The 16285-nt window shown below is 54.0% G+C and overlaps 4 protein-coding genes across 4 annotated transcripts; 2 read left to right on the top strand and 2 right to left on the bottom strand.

Annotated features, from left to right (window-relative positions):
- Positions 1-1723: 1723 nt before the first annotated feature.
- ACRALDRAFT_1043289 (uncharacterized protein) lies at positions 1724-4651 on the top strand. Its single transcript, XM_071015307.1, has 4 exons — positions 1724-2419; positions 2512-2936; positions 3011-4134; positions 4251-4651. Exons 1-4 carry the CDS (start codon positions 1986-1988, stop codon positions 4338-4340), a joined length of 2073 nt encoding a protein of 690 aa, XP_070874619.1. The 5' UTR covers positions 1724-1985; the 3' UTR covers positions 4341-4651.
- Positions 4652-4719: 68 nt separating this feature from the next.
- Positions 4720-10002, bottom strand: ACRALDRAFT_1051058 (uncharacterized protein). The gene is made up of 5 exons (XM_071015670.1): positions 9623-10002; positions 8822-9537; positions 7449-8749; positions 6439-7391; positions 4720-6353 (listed from the first exon to the last, which is right to left on the bottom strand). The coding sequence occupies exons 2-5, from the start codon at positions 9458-9460 to the stop codon at positions 5392-5394; spliced, it is 3855 nt and encodes a 1284-aa protein (XP_070874620.1). The 5' UTR covers positions 9461-9537; positions 9623-10002; the 3' UTR covers positions 4720-5391.
- Positions 10003-11141: 1139 nt separating this feature from the next.
- ACRALDRAFT_2041923 (uncharacterized protein) lies at positions 11142-14070 on the bottom strand (the record flags this gene model as incomplete). The annotated part of the gene is made up of 5 exons (XM_071021201.1): positions 11142-11243; positions 11326-11660; positions 11728-12861; positions 12922-13162; positions 13285-14070. The coding sequence occupies 5 exons, from the start codon at positions 14068-14070 to the stop codon at positions 11142-11144; spliced, it is 2598 nt and encodes an 865-aa protein (XP_070874621.1).
- A 1448-nt stretch (positions 14071-15518) lies between these two features.
- On the top strand, positions 15519-16285 carry ACRALDRAFT_211199 (uncharacterized protein; the record flags this gene model as incomplete). Its single annotated transcript, XM_071023555.1, has 6 exons — positions 15519-15561; positions 15630-15691; positions 15757-15778; positions 15811-15839; positions 15876-15886; positions 15949-16285. 6 exons carry the CDS (start codon positions 15519-15521, stop codon positions 16283-16285), a joined length of 504 nt encoding a protein of 167 aa, XP_070874622.1.

The raw sequence follows: 16285 nt of genomic DNA on the forward strand, positions 1-16285 counted from the left end.
GCCCATCGTGTCAAGGGATCGGGTATCGCGGTCTCTTTGACTGTTATAGTATGTTTGCTTCCAAACCCGCCACTTTGGCATCTCAACATCCATGGTGATTTCTTTTTGCGGAACTGGGAGGAGAGGGCTTGATTTGGCCCTCGCATAAACAAGGGCATGGTCCCTATACTGGAATGCCTTTCCAACGTAGATTTCTTTGTCTTGGCTGTGTTGGTTGTTTGGATGTTTATTATTAGGTGTTTCTTTTCTTAGATTTATCTTTACCCCTGGAGCTGACACGGCCATTCACACAGTTCGGCATTTGGGACCCGAGTTGGTACTCCGTGTTTGAAGGGGCCTAGAGTCTAGAGTCATTGTATAACGTGCCACGAAGTTAACATGACTGCATCGGGTCTCTTGATGATCATGCTAGTTACTCGCGCCTCCAGCGCATTTCGTAGACACGAAGACGAGACGCCATTGCAAGAATTCCTGATATTCCGCAGGCATGGAGGCGGAGAAAAGACTTCCCCGCGTCCTCGGACCATGGTAACGCAATCGAGTATGGATATGCCTTCCGCCATACAAGACAACTGGAAGAGCAAGATCATGAGGGTTGTGAAGGCGGCGTCCCCCCCGTCTTCCCTCGTGAGAGACGGCTTGTAAGGCATGGTGTTGGGGCCCTTGATGGCGAGGACGCGACGAACTAAGACATCATGGCCATCTCAGATTCGGAAAAGAAGGTCATGCTCTGAGCATTTGAATTTTCGTCGCTTGCAGTCGTAGCACCCATTACGGGACTTGGTGTGGCCCTTCCAGGGGATGGGTTTCCTCCGGGTCCCGGTCGGAGGTTAACAGTCGGAGCTACATAGATCCTCAAGAGGGTGAGCCGGTTTCTCGGTACCAAGTTGGGTGGAATCCCCCCGTGCGGTGCGTTGAGTTGTGAGGGAATGCGATGAGTTGACCACGGATATGCCCTGGGCTGGGTGCGAACGAGGCACGTGCGAACATGGACACGACCGAGCACGCGCAATAGTGTAGGTACTGTACGAAGTACAACGAAGGTACGAAGGAGTACCCGTCGGCCGAGTCCATCGGTGATCGGATAAGACAGCGATGTAACAAGATGACGTAATGTTGTTACTAATTAATGCTTAGTACCGAGTTCGTACTCATGCCAAGGCGCTTGCTTGCGTATGTACCTAGGTACTTTCGGTCATTACCAGACCGGCCTGGCCTTCATCTGACTTTTATGATCAGCGTTTCCCCGGTGAGTACCGTTCACGTTTGCGTGGATGTTTGGTTGGGTTGTTCTTCCTCTGGAGTCTCTTGTTCAGTGTGAATGGCACGTAAATCCAGAGTTGTGGGGATTTAGGGATCGCATAGTCAAGCATCCACGTACGAATAGCTCACGATACCTTCTCCATTGGCTTCGCAGTCATATAAATGCATTCCGCTTATCTCAGCGGGCTCAGACGTTTTGACCCCTCTCCCTAGGGTGGTCTGAGCTTGCTGAGATAACATTCCGAGTGCGTACCCGTTATACTTGGGTACTTTGTCGGTACTTTGCTCTGATCCTTAGCCCGTGTTATCCTTTTACCTCCCGTCACCCGCCCCACAACAGCTACGGCATCAGTGTCGGGTCCGGCTCCACACACATGCCAAGTACAACCAGCATATGACACCAGATTCTTACGTGCCGCCTACCTCATACCTTCATCGTCAGCTTCTTCCTTTTCACCTTCATACTTTTCATACTTTTACGTCGTACTCACGAAACACTCTATATCCGACTTACCTCGGAAACCTTGGCTCATTGTGACCTTCACGCATCGCAACAGACCTGAATCTCCATCCTCCGCCTATTTATCCCACGACTCCCGTCTCTCTCACCCACAATCGCTTCCATCGCGAGCTGCCCAAGGGGGCTCGTCTTTTTATTGGCGACACTCGCCCTAGTCCTCGCCCTCGTCCTGTCACCCTCCGCTGTGACCACACGCGATACCATGTCCGACTACACGACGGGCAGCCTGCCCCTGCGCCCAGTCTACAAGCCCCCTTATACCGTCGAAGCTCCGGGCTACGAGAAGGTCCCTGGTGAAACGATCCCCCGCCGCCACCCCAAGGCCAAGGATGGGCTCATCAAGGAGCCGGCGAGCGATGTCCACACTCTCTACGACATCATCAAGCGCAGCGCCCGTCTCTACCCCAATGAGCACGCCGTCGGAAGCAGGAACCTCGTCAAGGTCCATACTGAGAAGAAGAAGGTTCCGAAACCCGATGGTACCGAGGTCGAAAAAGAGTGGCAGTTCTTCGAGCTCACCGGCTATTCGTATCTGACCTACACCGAGTTCCACCAATACATCCTCCAGCTCGCCTCTGGTTTGCGTAGTCTCGGCCTGTCCAAGGGAAGCCGCCTGCACCTTTTCGCTCCCACGCAGTAAGTCCAATGTTCCGTTTTCGAGCCTCTATTGCTCTCTCCCACGCATACATCTCGTTCTCTGACCATATATCTCTCGCCCCTTCGTCTAGCCTGAACTGGCTTTCCCTGGCCCACGCCTGCGGATCGCAGTCCATGTCCATCGTCACGGCCTACGACAGTCTTGGTGCCTCTGGCCTCGAACACTCCCTTCTTCAGTCCGACGCGGAGGCCATGTACATCGAACCCCACCTCCTCAAGACAGCCAGCGAGCCGCTTAAGAAGGCCAAGGGCTTCAAATTCATCATCTACAACGACTCTTCCCACTTCGCAGATGGCACTGAGGTGGAGGCCTTCAAGCAGTCCAACCCCGACGTGCCCATCTACAGCGTCGAGGAAGTCCGCAAGTTGGGCGAGCAAAATCCCGTTGACCCTGTCGAGCCTACGCCCGACACCCTTTTCTGCATCATGTACACCTCTGGCTCCACAGGGCTGCCCAAGGGCGTTCCCATGACACACGAGAACATGGTGGCTTCCGGTACGAATCTCTCTTCGCTGAAAGTCTCGGATGCCCACGGTCCCAAAACGTGATGCTGATCTACTCAACCACAGTCACCGGCCTCTATATCACTGTCGCGGACATTGTCAGTCATAGGGACTCCTGCTTGGCATACCTGCCGCTAGCGCACATTCTTGAGCTTGTTCTAGAGAACATTGTCCTCTTTATCGGCGCCACAGTAGGTTATGGAAGCCCTCGTACTCTATCCGATATTTCGGTCAGGAACTGTGCTGGCGATATGCGCGAATTCCGACCTACCGTCATGGTGGGCGTGCCGCAGATCTGGGAGACGATCAAAAAGGGCGTTGAGGGCAAGGTGAACAGCTCCGGCCTTCTCACCAGGTCGCTCTTCTGGGGTGCCTTTAACTACAAGTCTTTTATGACCAGGAAAAATCTCCCCTTTGCCAACGCGTTAGATTCTGTCGTATTCGGCAAGGTGCGCCAGTTGACCGGAGGTCGTCTTCGTTTCATTTTCAACGGCGCCAGCGGCCTGGCTGAGGGAACGAGGAACTTCCTCTCCTTAACTTTGGCGCCCATGGTCATCGGCTACGGCTTGACGGAAACGGGTGGAAACGGCGCACTCGGAAACCCCCTTTCGTACACCGCGACTTCTATAGGCCCCGTTCCAGCAGCGATCGACATCAAGCTCGTCTCCGTTCCCGAGCTCAACTACTCTGCCGATGCCGAGCCGGCAAGGGGTGAGATTTGGATGAGGGGCCCTGCCGTCTTTGAGGGTTACTTCAAGAACGACGAGGAGACGCAAAAGGTGATGACCCCCGATGGTTGGTTCAAGACGGGTGATATTGGCGAGTTCGATTCCGAGGGCCACTTGCGCGTCATCGACCGCCTCAAAAATCTCGTCAAGCTCCAGGGAGGCGAGTACATTGCCCTGGAGAAGCTAGAGACGGCCTACCGCGGCAGCCACTTTGTAAACAACATCATGGTGCATGCCGATCCCCAGCAGTCGAGGCCCATCGCAATCGTCGCACCCAACGAGAAGGCCCTCTCTGAGGAGGCCAAGCGCCACGGCGTGAGTCAAGACCAGATGCATTCCGATGACAAGATCAAAAGCATCGTCCTCAAGGACCTCGTCTCAACCGGCAAGGCGGCCGGACTGAGCTCCTTGGAGATTGTGTCGGCTGTCGTGTTGGCTGAGGAGGAGTGGACCCCCGTGAATGTAAGTTGATTCGCGCCTATGATTTCTCTGACAGCCTCGACCCCCACCCCACCACCCCTTCACATATAGACACTTTTGGTGTTGAGAACAAGTCATGCTGACTTTTCTGTCCGTAGGGATTTGTCACTGCCACACAGAAGGTGAACCGACGGGCTCTGACCGAGCATTACGAGGAACAAATCACAAACGCCTTCAAAAGCCGATAAACTCGCGTGTTGATTCGTTGTACAATGCCACGTTTGATGTCGTCTTGAAGCCGAGGGAAGAGTGATGTTTGGCGATACGTCCGTTCATGAATTGTCCAGGGGAAAGGACTACGATCAGCTTGGGTACCTATCTGTCCAGACATAACTAATACGTACTGCATCGTTGTTGCCATTGTGCTTGAGTATGATGAGTGTCCGCATGTGGTTCTCTTGGTGGCTCCTTAACCCAGCCAGCGCAGCCACTCTAGCAGTCAGAATCCCCAAAGCATTGTGCTACTGAGTGAATGGGCTCTTCCCCCTGTGTTGTTATCCTTGTGACTGCACGACTGCACCGCAGGCCGGTTACTTGGCCTCTTCAGCCTTGGTAATAATGCTGGGTACTAACAGTTACCGGACAATGGGCTACGTGGTGCTCAAGGAGACCAAACCTGTGTCTGTATTTCAGGTGCAATTTCTATCCAGGACATTGACCAAGCATTTGTTTAAAATTGCTGTTGGAGTGAGTTTGTTTTTGATTATACCTCTGCTTCCCGCTTTTAATGCCTTTTATCTTTCGACGAGCCTCGATGGTCTTCGTCCCCATTCAGAAATCGTCTCCTCGTCTGAGCAGCATCGTCTCGGCAACCACATAAATGTAACCGTCCATGAAGCAATCTGTTGACACAGGACTCGACCTTCACAGCCCAACTGGGATGCAGCAGCGTGTGGGGAGGATGGGCTCTGTCAGCCCTGTAACAACCCACTGTTCCATCCTCTTAGCTTCCCAGTTCATGCTCCCACTGCACTCTGCATGTGCTATGTAAGGCAGTGATTTCGAAGGATCGAGGGAGAACATGGGAACCAAAACCAAGAAGAGAAAAGTGGAAAGGAAAGACAACAAGAATTCCAACAACGAATACGAAATCAGCTTCCCTCTCTCTCCTATGGTACAGTGAGCTCACTAAGGACGGTAAAGTACCCCTTCTATCGGCAATCTCAAGGGACAAATAAACATTGTCAATCTGAGTAGCTGAACCCCCTGAGTCGGGTGGTAACTAGCTTAGATACCTTCTTAGTCCCGAGAGCGGGAGCTCAGGCCTTCCTGAACAGCTTCCAAGATCAGGTCCTTGGCCTTCTCAACACCCTCAGGGCTACCCGTAATCTCGATGGCGTCCTCATTGGAGTCGTTGCGTGGCACGTTGATCTTGCAGCCCGTCTGCTTGCGGATCGAGTTGACCTTACTGCCACCCTGGCCAATGACGTAGCGGTAGGTCGTGGGGTCCGGCAGCACGAGAAGCCCAACCGTGGTACTCTTGCGAGCCTGGGCGAGCGCGTTGGCGATGGCCGCCTTGGCCTTCTCCACGTTCTCGGGAGACCCACGGAGAACCCAAGGGATATCACCCTCTTCGGTAGAGGCCAAGCTCTCCACCTTCCACGAATGGGCCTCGGCCGTGGTCGCCTCGTCGTCGGTGATGAGCGGGAGGGAGCCCCCGTTGGCACGGGTGACCGTGGGCTTGGAGGGCACCGTGTGACCGTCGTGACCGACGGTAACCTGGTGGTTGTTGCGGAGCTGGCGGAAGATCTGGCCGTTGTTGGAGACGGCATGGTGCAGGTTACGGGGCACCATGACTGTCTCGCCCTCTTGCTCCTTGACCAGGGACGAGATGTGCTCCTTAGCCTTGGCCACCTTGTCGGGAAGACCGGTGAGCTTAACGCCAGTCTTGCCATCGCCCTGTCGCGGGATGTCGATGGAGACGCCAAGTTGCGACTCCAGCTGGCGCTTCGTTTCTCCACCACGGCCGATCAGGCTCCTGTGCTTCTCGATGGGCACATCCATCACCTCGGTGACCTGACTTTGGCGTTCGGCAACGATTTCCTCGATCCGGGCGCAGATCTTATTGACAACTTCGGTGCGACCCTCGATCTTGATGCCATTTCCGTCGGCATCCTGCTTGGGGAATTGGATCGTGCGGGCGAGCTCACGGCGGTCGCTTGACCCGCCGGCGTTGACGACGATATCCCGGAGAATGGCGCCTTCACATCACACGTCAGTCAGTAGTTCGAGGAAAGAATAAGAAGAAGATGTAATAAATGGCACAGGCCAGGCAAATTCTCTTACCTCCTGGACCGATCAGATCCTTGTGGAACTTCTTCTCGACTTCAATCGTCTTAACGATGGTGTCTTCGAAAATGGCCTTCTTCTCTTCGAGAGCCTTCTTCGCAGCGGCCACTTCGGCCTTGCCACCCTTGATCTGGATATCGACCGTCTCCGTATCCCGAGTGCCGGGAATGTCAATCTTGGCTCCGGTGGACTGGCGCAACTCATCCAGTGCCGCACCTCCCTGACCAATGAGGGAGGGTACCTGTCTCTGCTGAACGGTGACAGTGGCCGTGTACGAATTGTCTCTGTAGTATTGGACCAGCGACAGAATCTCGTCCCGGGCCTCGTCCGCGCCCTTCTTGGGTCCGCGGACTGTGACTTCGTCGGGGGCCTGCTGCCGTCGCGGCTTGCCAGCGTCGCTCGCCGCGTCGCCGTTGGAATCGTCATCCTTACCGCTCTTGGCTGGCTTGGGGAAGAAGATGTGGACCTTGTACTTGTTCTGGAGACGGTTAATCAGACTGCCGCCGGCACCAATGAGTTCCCTGTGGAACTTGGGCTCGACCCTGAAAACGTGGGTGGTCTCGTCCGCCCAACCCCGAGCCAGCGAGTTGATATGGCTCTTGGCGGCCTCGGCCTTGGCCTTGGGTCCCTTGAGCTGAACCTTGCCGTCGTCCACCTGAATCTCGACGTCGAACTTGTCGCGAAGTTCGCTGATATGGCTACCGTTCTTGCCGATGAGGTGATTGGCAAACTTTTGAGGAAAGTCGAACGTCGTGATAAGACCGCGTTCCTTCTCATCCTCGATTTCCTGCGCCAGGAAAGCGGTAATCTTGTTCTTGAGCGTCTCGACGGCCGAAGCGGGCCCCCGGAGGGTGACGATCGACTTGGTAGAAGAGACTCTGATAGGGATCTGGTCCGCGGAGCGCTTCTCCTGTTCCTTCTTGATGAACCGTCGCAAGCGTTCGTGGAAGCTACCTCAATCGTTAATGACCATGCCACGAACCACAACCGCCACGGAGGACACTTACATCTGGGGAACGTCAATGGAAGTCGAGGCAATGCTCTCCTGCTTGTTGATGATGTCCAAGATATACTTCTTGGCATCCTCTAGGCTCTTCTGGAACGTCTCCTCTTCCTCCCGGGTGGGTGCGCCAGTCTTGATTTGAGGCTTGGGCTCCGCGGCAGAGGGGCCTTCGAACACCAAAAGAACGGGAGCACCGGCATCCTCGGCTCCAGGAAGTACGACCTGAACGCCATGGGTCTGCGTCATCCGTGGACTCACTTCCTTTCGCAGATGGGCATGGAAGAACGGATCCACCGGCACCGTGGTGATCCTCGAGGGTGGCAGGGCGTGGATCACGCCCGTGATGGCAGACTGCGCCCTAATGGCATCCTTACCGTCCCGAGCGTACAGTTCCCAAGCCAGAGCACCACCGGAGGGGTTACGAGGCGTGGTGATGTGAGTGTTATGCGCACGCTCCAGCTCGGAAATGATGTCGCGCTGTCGAAGGAAACGGGTGATATGGCGAGCATGCACCGCGGCACCGTCGGGCGCATTCTTGTGGAAACGGGAAATGTCGATCTGAGAGCTCTGCATATTCATGGCAAGGTCCATGGCGTGCTCCATGCCCTGCTCGATCCGGTTCTTGGGACCGATGACCGTGATCATGTCGTTGTCTTCATCCGATGGCAGGCAGATGGTGCAGCCCGTTTGCGCAAGGAATGCATCGGGCGAGACGCCAAGGGATCCAATAATGAACTGATGCCGGCCGCGCTGGATGGCGAACTGCTCCATCAGCAGCTGCTCCCGCAGTTCCGCGGCCCGGCGCTGAAGCTCTGCACGCGCAGCATGGACAGCCTCGCGCTGTCCGGCGAGTTGGATAAGGTTCTCTTGGGTCGCAGGGAAGAACTGTGGGCGCTGTCCGGATGACGGAACCGCAGGGAGGGGCTCAGACGACCATGCCTGATATGGAGGGACGCGGATGTGGACACCTTCGTTCTCAAGGGCACCAATGCCGCTCCTGTCCGGGCCGACCAAGAAGGGATAAAACTGGGCAGGGACGTCGCGCAGCTTCACGTTGATGTTGGCAGCACGCTCTCCGGCAATCTTCAAAATCTCGTTTCGGGCCGAGGCCGCCGACAGAGCATTACCCTCGACAAGGACATCGATCGTGGCATCATCGTCGTCATCCAGAGGCACGCCCACTTCCTCAGCCTTGGGCAGCTTGATGCGGGCGCCCGACTTTTCCTGGAGCGCCTTGATGGTCGAACCTTGCTTGCCGATGATGTGCGCCCGTGCGACCTGGGGAATGGGGACGCGAATCGTCGTCTATCGGGGTGGGAGGGAAGATCATGTCAGCTCAGCGTAGGCAATGACAGGATGAGGCCAGGATATTCTCACCTTGGTGCCGATTTGCTCGACGAGATCCTTCAAGGCCTGTTGAGCAACGTCTTGCTGGCCAGTTGCGTCGAACTTGAGACGACCGTTGCCCGCGGTCGACATGGTGATATTGGCGCGCGACTTGCGGTTGATATCTTTGATGATATCGGGGATCGGTCGGCGCAGCTCAGAGCGCGGCATGACGTACTGGGGATCCAGTACCACGGTTTCAACATTGCGACCGGGAATGACCATGGAAGGGACGCCACCCCTGGGTGTTGTGACACCCGACGATGGAGTCGAGGACCGGGAAATGCCGTTTGCCGGAGCGGACGGGCTGCTCTTTGCACCCCAAATAGGGGCCACGTTGCCACTACCTCTAGGTTTTGAGGCGCCGAGCTCGGGGAAGAGCTCGTGGGACTGCGTATCCAGAGCACGCGTAGGAGCCTGGTCCTCCTTTGGCTTTTCAACAACCTTGGCGGGAACATTCTGGCCCGAAGACGGAGTCTGCGAGCTGCCGCCATGGGAGCCAGTGATGGGGAGGTCCTCGTCAGGCACCTCCTCCACTGTCACATGGCGGGGAGATTCAGCGTGCGTCTGGAGCAGCCGCTGAGCAGCCGAAAGCTCAGGGCCGTTCGTGTTAATTTCGGAAGACGACATGTCGAAATCGAAAGAACAAATGTCGAGACTTTTTGAAAGCGACTAGACTAGACGTGGCAAGGAAAGAACGGCGGGACCTGGTGAAGGGGAAGAATGAAGGTGTTAACTAATGCCAACACATGTCATCAGGGTAGACTCCATCAGTTGACTGCAACGGCTTACTGGACTGAATTGAAGCGTAAAAATAAACGTCTTTCTCGTCTGAGTTCCGATTGACGATGGATTGAGAAGGTATGCGCTTGGAGGAAGGTTCTGAAGCCTCTCCTAGCACATGGCGCAATGATAACTCGTAGGGAGAAGGAAGAAAAAGGGGCCCAGAGACGTCCGAGGACGGGTACGAAGGAAGAAGAACACGGGAGGAAAGGACCTCGTGCTGTTATTCGTGCACAGCAAGGAAGGAGAACGAATTGAAAAGTTGAAGAGGGCGGTAAGAGAGGAAGGTCGGGGTGAGGAACGCAGCCCTGTGCTGATGCTCCACGATGTTCAAATCGAAAATCTTCTGGGGAGACAGGGAACTCTTTCCTTCCAGAAGAGTCGGTCGGACACGTCCCTTAAACAAGCTCATGGCCCTCGCCCCAAGGTCTGGCGGGAAACCGTGGCCGCTTATCCATTCCTGGCCAAGGTACTTCAGAGAACGCCACAATACGCCACTGACTCAGCGCCACATTTCGAGTTTGTTCAAAAACTTCTGTGTGTACGTAAGTCATTCACAAAGAATCACGTGATAATCACGAATCGCAACCCAACCACACCACACAGCTCGCTCAGAAACACAAGATACGAAGGACTGCTGAGATGGTCAACAAGAACCATTTGGTCGATGGAAATAAGTCTATCCTTTTCTCATCCAAGCTCATCCGGTTAAAATGGTTCCAGGGAATCTTCTCATTCGCCGCATCATTCATACAAATGGAAAAAGAAAATGGAAAAACATCCGAAGGTCTATGCTCTTCCCTAGCTTCCTGTTTGGGAGAAAGAACTGTCGGAGGGCCAGAGACAACGCGAGGGACGTTGATATCTCTCTCCCAGTCCCTCCCAGATTTTTTTTTTTTTTCACCTCGTCGCAAAAGTCGTCGGGTACCCTTCGTTGTCTGTTCTTCCCGTAGCGTCATAGCATCCCTTGCTCATCCAAAGCTGCTTCGGCAGTCTAACTACCAGACGCTGCATGGCGAACCATCCACTGCAGCGGAAATCGAGGCTGCCAGACATAAGTTTTTCTGTGGTATGCAGTCGTGTGTGCGTCCGGGCATTGAGAACCAGGCATCTTCACCCCGGCGGCGGCGTATTGAAAGAAAAAAAAGGAAAAAGCCACGAAACTATGTCAAGGATGTGGCGTCTGCTTCGCTAGGTATCTTTAAAGGCAGTCGTACTCTGTGTGGCTCATGATGCCTCGAAATCGGGCCTCCTCTGACGAGGTGGCAATACAAAATGTGCTGAATGCGTCTCAGCTCGAGGCGAGTCCGGCCACGGGATTTTCTTGAAGCCGTATATGCAGAAAATCCAAATCTTTTTCTGGATGGGCGCTAAGCGTATTATCCCGGGATTTGGAGGTGGGAAAGAATAACGGAAAAAGATGGTCGAGGTGTCGTCGTAGAAATAAACACCTGCCCCGTCAACGGGCCGACTTTGCAGCCTGCGACGGCTTCAGGCGAGACCAGAATGTAGTGTACCAAGACCACTTCTACTGGCCTTTGCGCGCCTTTTCCTGGAGTCGAGCTTCTCGAGCGGCACGAACGAGTGGTGACAACTGAGAAAGGTCGACACATAGTTTCATGAAATCATGCTGTGGAAAAAACAAATGTCAGTGGATGGAAAAACATCTCCAGGGGGGCAGGGGTGGGAAGTTTTGATGGTTCTCGACATACCCGAAGAAGATCGTGGGCGCTGGCACGCTTTTCTGGGTCTACCTTCAAAGCAAAGTAGAGGAAATCCCGGAAAATAGGCGAGAGGTCGCGCTCGTCCTTAATCGCGGGAGTGCCATTCGTCGCTATCAGCCATAGTGCGCGCAGGGGAGACTCGGTCAAATACGGCGGTTCTCCCTCGATCATCTCAATCGCCATGATCCCGAGGGACCATATGTCGACCTTCCGGCCATATTCTTTCCTCGTGACGACTTCCGGGGCCATCCAGTAGGGGGTTCCGACCATGGTTGTCCTCTTATTCTGGGCTTCGTTGATCGTGGCACAGAAGCCAAAATCGGCTGGGAAGTCGGGTTAGCTTCCGCATATATCAACTTTTATCCTGCCAGGGCCGAGAAAAGGACTTACTGAGCTTGATGTTTCCTTCGAGAGACAGAAGAATATTGTCTGACTTGATGTCACGATGAATGACACCCTTTGAGTGAAGATGCTGAAGACCCTTCAGAGTCTCGCGGCATACTGACGCAATCTGACCCTCTGTCATCATGTTGAATGTGACCACGTCGGTGAGGCTTCCGCCCTCCATGAACTCCATGACGACCCAAAGCTCACCGCCGCATAAGTAGCTGTCAATGAAGTTGACAATATTCGGATGAGAGCTCTCTTTCATGACGAGGATCTCGTTAATGATAAGATCCTTCTTCGGTTGTTGTTCGAGGTTCATCTGCTTTATGGCGACAAGACGGTTCGTCCCACGCTCATGTCCAGTAAACACCCCACCGGAAGCTCCTTGGCCGATTTTGTTAAACCCGCGGTATAGCTCCCGGGGATCGCCCTCGGAGCAAATACGTTTGAGTGCCGCAACCACATCGACGCTGTTGCTCTGGCGTGCTCTCTGCCTAGGCCGGGAGCCCGGCTGACCTGGCACACCGATTTGGGGCCTCTGAGAGGCGTTGGCGCTGGTAGCACTTCCTCCTTGGGGATACGGCTGTTGGGCGTTTGGTGACGTCAGGGGTGCTTGCATCTGCTGATGATGAGGCGCCGGCTGCCTCTTGCTTGGAGCTCGGCCAATCTGCCCGGACATGGCAGCTTGTGCCTGGGCCAAAGCTTGCTCCTGCTGTTGCTGGAGAAGCTGCTGCTGATATGACGCAGCCTGGGATGATGACGACGGGGCAGGAGACGGACCGGCCGGTGAAAAGGCTTGGGCCTGGTGATGTTGAGTCGGGGGCTGGGGGCTGGCTGGTGCATAAGGAGCCATGCCATTGGCGCGGGAATTGGACCGCGACCGATGCTCCTCGGGAAGCATGGGAATGTTATCCTTGGGAGGGGCGTAGGCCGTAGCGGGCAGGTCCTCGCTGGGCTGCGATATGCCAATCCCCGAGTCTTTCGTGACGTATGCTGCGGGTGGAGCAGTTCTTGTCGGTAGGTTGACGGGAGGTCTCGGAGCAGGACGACTCGGCGTGAGATTGATGTCCTTTGTCGGACCCAGGCCTCGGTTCTGGCCGGGAACCGGAGGTGGTTGTCGTGGATTTTCAAACGATCCTTCATCATTGACAGTTGGAAACGTGGCATTCATGGATGGACTCGGGAGTGGCGACATACCCATATAATTTGTTGGCGGATACATGCCTGGGGACATGGCCCCTCCTGGAGTGTTGACATATTGCCGATACTCAGGCGCGCGAGCATCATGGAACTTCTCTAAGAACTGATCCTCGGGCGGCTTCTCGGTCGTCTCCTTGTAGAATGTGAGGATGTCGACCATAGTCTGGGGGTGTTCCCTCCGTTCTTTCTCTGATATACCGCTCTCGTTGATAAGCCGTTGCCATTCTTTCGGTAAACCCTGCGCGCATGTTGTTAGCAAAGCAGATTCATGGTGTTAAGGGGTTACGTCAAGAACAACACGGTGCGGCGGTGAAAAAAAGGTAGGAAAAAGGCGAAAGATAACAAAGGGAAAAGTCTAACCGTAAACTGGCCCGTGGTGCTATCGTATCCGACATGGGTAACATGGACTGGATTCTCGGGAGCTGAGATAACTGGCTTCTTCTGAGACCCGACGAGGCTGTTGACAAAACCCGAGAATCCCGACTTTTTGCGAATGATGCCTGGCTTCGAGTCCTTGCCCTCGTCCGAATACCTTTTCGGGCCCAGTACGTGTGTATCCATTGTCTGGTTCGCCTGCGACTTATCCCTCATGGCGGGTGCTGCCGAGGTGAAGCTCACGGAGCGGCGTAATCCGGGGGCCATGATATGGGACGCGTTGGGAAACGGTTTCGGCGTTGTGGGAACAGGGTCTTGGTGGCGGGGGGTGGACTGGTGAAGTGTCGGCGACTTTGTCTGTTCGATGCGGTCGAGGATGGCGGTGCCGTCAAACGGGGCGCCGATGAATCCGTCCGTCTCCTGCGGGGACCGACTATCGAGGTCTGGGAAGATGGCGATGGCGGGGCTGCGATTTGCGGACGGGGCGAATTGGCCCTGGGCCAGGTTCGGCGAAGGGAAAGCGGGCTGGATGTAACGAGGAGATTGGTCTCCGTAGGGAGTAGAAAGGCTTCTTCTGACGGGTGGCGCGCTCGGTGTTCGCTTTAGACTCGTGGACGTGGAACTGCGTTGGCTCTGGAGCGATTGGGCGTCGACGCCACCATCGAGGCCACCGGACGAGCGGGTATGCTGATGGTAGTGACCAGAGGGTGGTTTCTTGGTGAGCCTGCGACGCTGTGAGATCCCGTTGGAAAGAGTACTCTGGCTGTCCATATTACGACCCGAGAGTCTGTCGCGCAAGAAAGATCATCAAACAAAGAGAGACAAAAGCCCACCAGGGTGTGCAAAGTGGGTTAAGAAAAAACGGTAGGGGCCGCGCAAAGGTGATTATAGCCTCTTGCTACTCGATGGAGGTGGAGTTGAGCAATCACGTTGCTTGTCTTTGTGGACTTGGGTCTGTGCTGGCTTTGTGGCTTGTGCAACTAAAAACGGCCAGTACAGAAGTAGGTACTTCGAATTGAATGAAGATGGAGGTACTGATACTGTATGGTGGGCAGGTGGGCTCGTCTCTTATTGGTCTAAATCACAGATAAAACGGATCAAGTGCATATCAGTGGATAGGTAGGTACCATTGAGCTTGTTTCTTCCCAGCGATTGCGTGAGAAAGCCGGTTAGTTATTGCCATTTTCCGTCACAGCGTCTACTTCTGTCTTCGTACCTTCCGATATTTGATTTACCTAGGTAGGTAGGTGCCTATTCAGGTAGGTAAGCTATATATCCATGCTATAATTCGCGATAACCTCGGAGAATAGAGTACTTATAATAGCGCTTTATATAAAAGGTAGAGAGGATAGGGTGCTTTTCTGCATTGCGGCCAGATAGTTATCGGATAAGGGCGGGAGAGGATATTGTCTTACTTCGTAGAGGGCGTTAGCAGCCCGCTCTCCGCACTGTACTAGTTCATGTTCGCAGGGTGTCGGGATGCGACACTGGCGGAGGGGAAGGTGGAGTAGACACGGCTGTTCGGTTGAATAGACTGGTCCTCGTTAGTGTTTTGGTCTACAAGCTGTCTGGTCAGATATCCGCTGGTTAGGCCCGACACTACAACGATAACCTGTGGCGTATAACGCGTTGTATGTGTACAACGTACACAAATAAGAAAAAGAGCTGGAGGTGACCGAGTTCCTTTTGGTCATGTCATACTACACACGCACTTCGTACCTGGAACAGACAATAGTATTGGATGTTTAGAGCCGCAACAACGAGACAGTACCTAGTATACTTAGGTACCTAGTCGGAAATTGATACCTACGAAGTATATGGTGTACCTATACGAGGTATAGTGTCGACGGATACGTTAGAGTATGGCTCTGATCGTCTAATTCACACAACCAAACTCAACTCCGAGTCCATTATTAGAAGTTTTATAGGATAGTTTCCACAGGCAGGCCATAATACTTATCCCGAGATAGCGACAAAAAGATAGTCGGAACCTAGGGACTATAGCTACGGAATAGGCATCTCACATAGGCATACATATCAGGTGGCTTGGTTGAGCCTGGAGACAAGCATACAGGTATAACAAGTTCTTAGGATATAAGTAAAGATCATAAGGTCACTTATAACCAGGACTTGTCCCCTTCCCAAGCACTCCAGCGAAGAAGCTCATACAACGTAGTGTACATACAAAGTATATCATGTTAAGGTCTTTCGAGAACTTCATGGCTCCCCACCTCAGCCCATATTACTCGGGGTTGCAGGTAGGTCAGTATACAGTTATTGTTCATATATAGAGACTGTGTTCGGCGATATCCACACGGAAAATGCAGTAGTTGTACAGTGCAGTGGCTCAGCAAAAACCCATCCTGGGATTCTAACTTTCACCGCGGTGGCTGTTTGTTTATAAGGAGTCGTCAATTGGTTTTTTTTTTTCTTTGCTTCGTCCACCTCATCATTCAGGTCGATCTCCACCATATAGAGGGTGTCTATGGTAGCATTTCAACCGCGACAAAGAGAAGTATGCAGGACCCATGATCGACGACGTGGCAGTTACATCGTGAACAAGTCAATTGTACCAGATGGACGGCATGTTACACGGAAATCTTGACTATTACGCCAAAAAGGGAACCCCTATATAATGTTTGACGCAAGGTACTCCAGTGTCATGATACTCTGTGTCGTGTCGCAGTATTACTTGGTGGATGCCACCTGGACAGACTTGTGTAACCAGGTGTCCGTTGTACGCACGAGATGGTATTCGAGGAAAGAGGTTTCTGTTCGAAACTTGAGCCAAAGGGTGGCAGCAACAGACCCTGGACTGACCTCGGGTGCTTCGTGGCATCTTCGTTTCTGGAGTTTCCTCTCCCTATCCTATCATCCTGACAAGCTGTGGCTTGCCCAGACGTCAACCAGACCTCCGGCTTCTAGTTGGCGAGCCAAGAACCTGTGGCTCGCCTCGTCAGCATCCACCACCAAGAGATGGGCCTGA

The sequence above is a fragment of the Sodiomyces alcalophilus genome (genome assembly GCF_042370955.1).
Source record: "Sodiomyces alcalophilus JCM 7366 unplaced genomic scaffold ACRALscaffold_4, whole genome shotgun sequence".
Lineage (NCBI taxonomy): Eukaryota > Fungi > Ascomycota > Sordariomycetes > Glomerellales > Plectosphaerellaceae > Sodiomyces > Sodiomyces alcalophilus.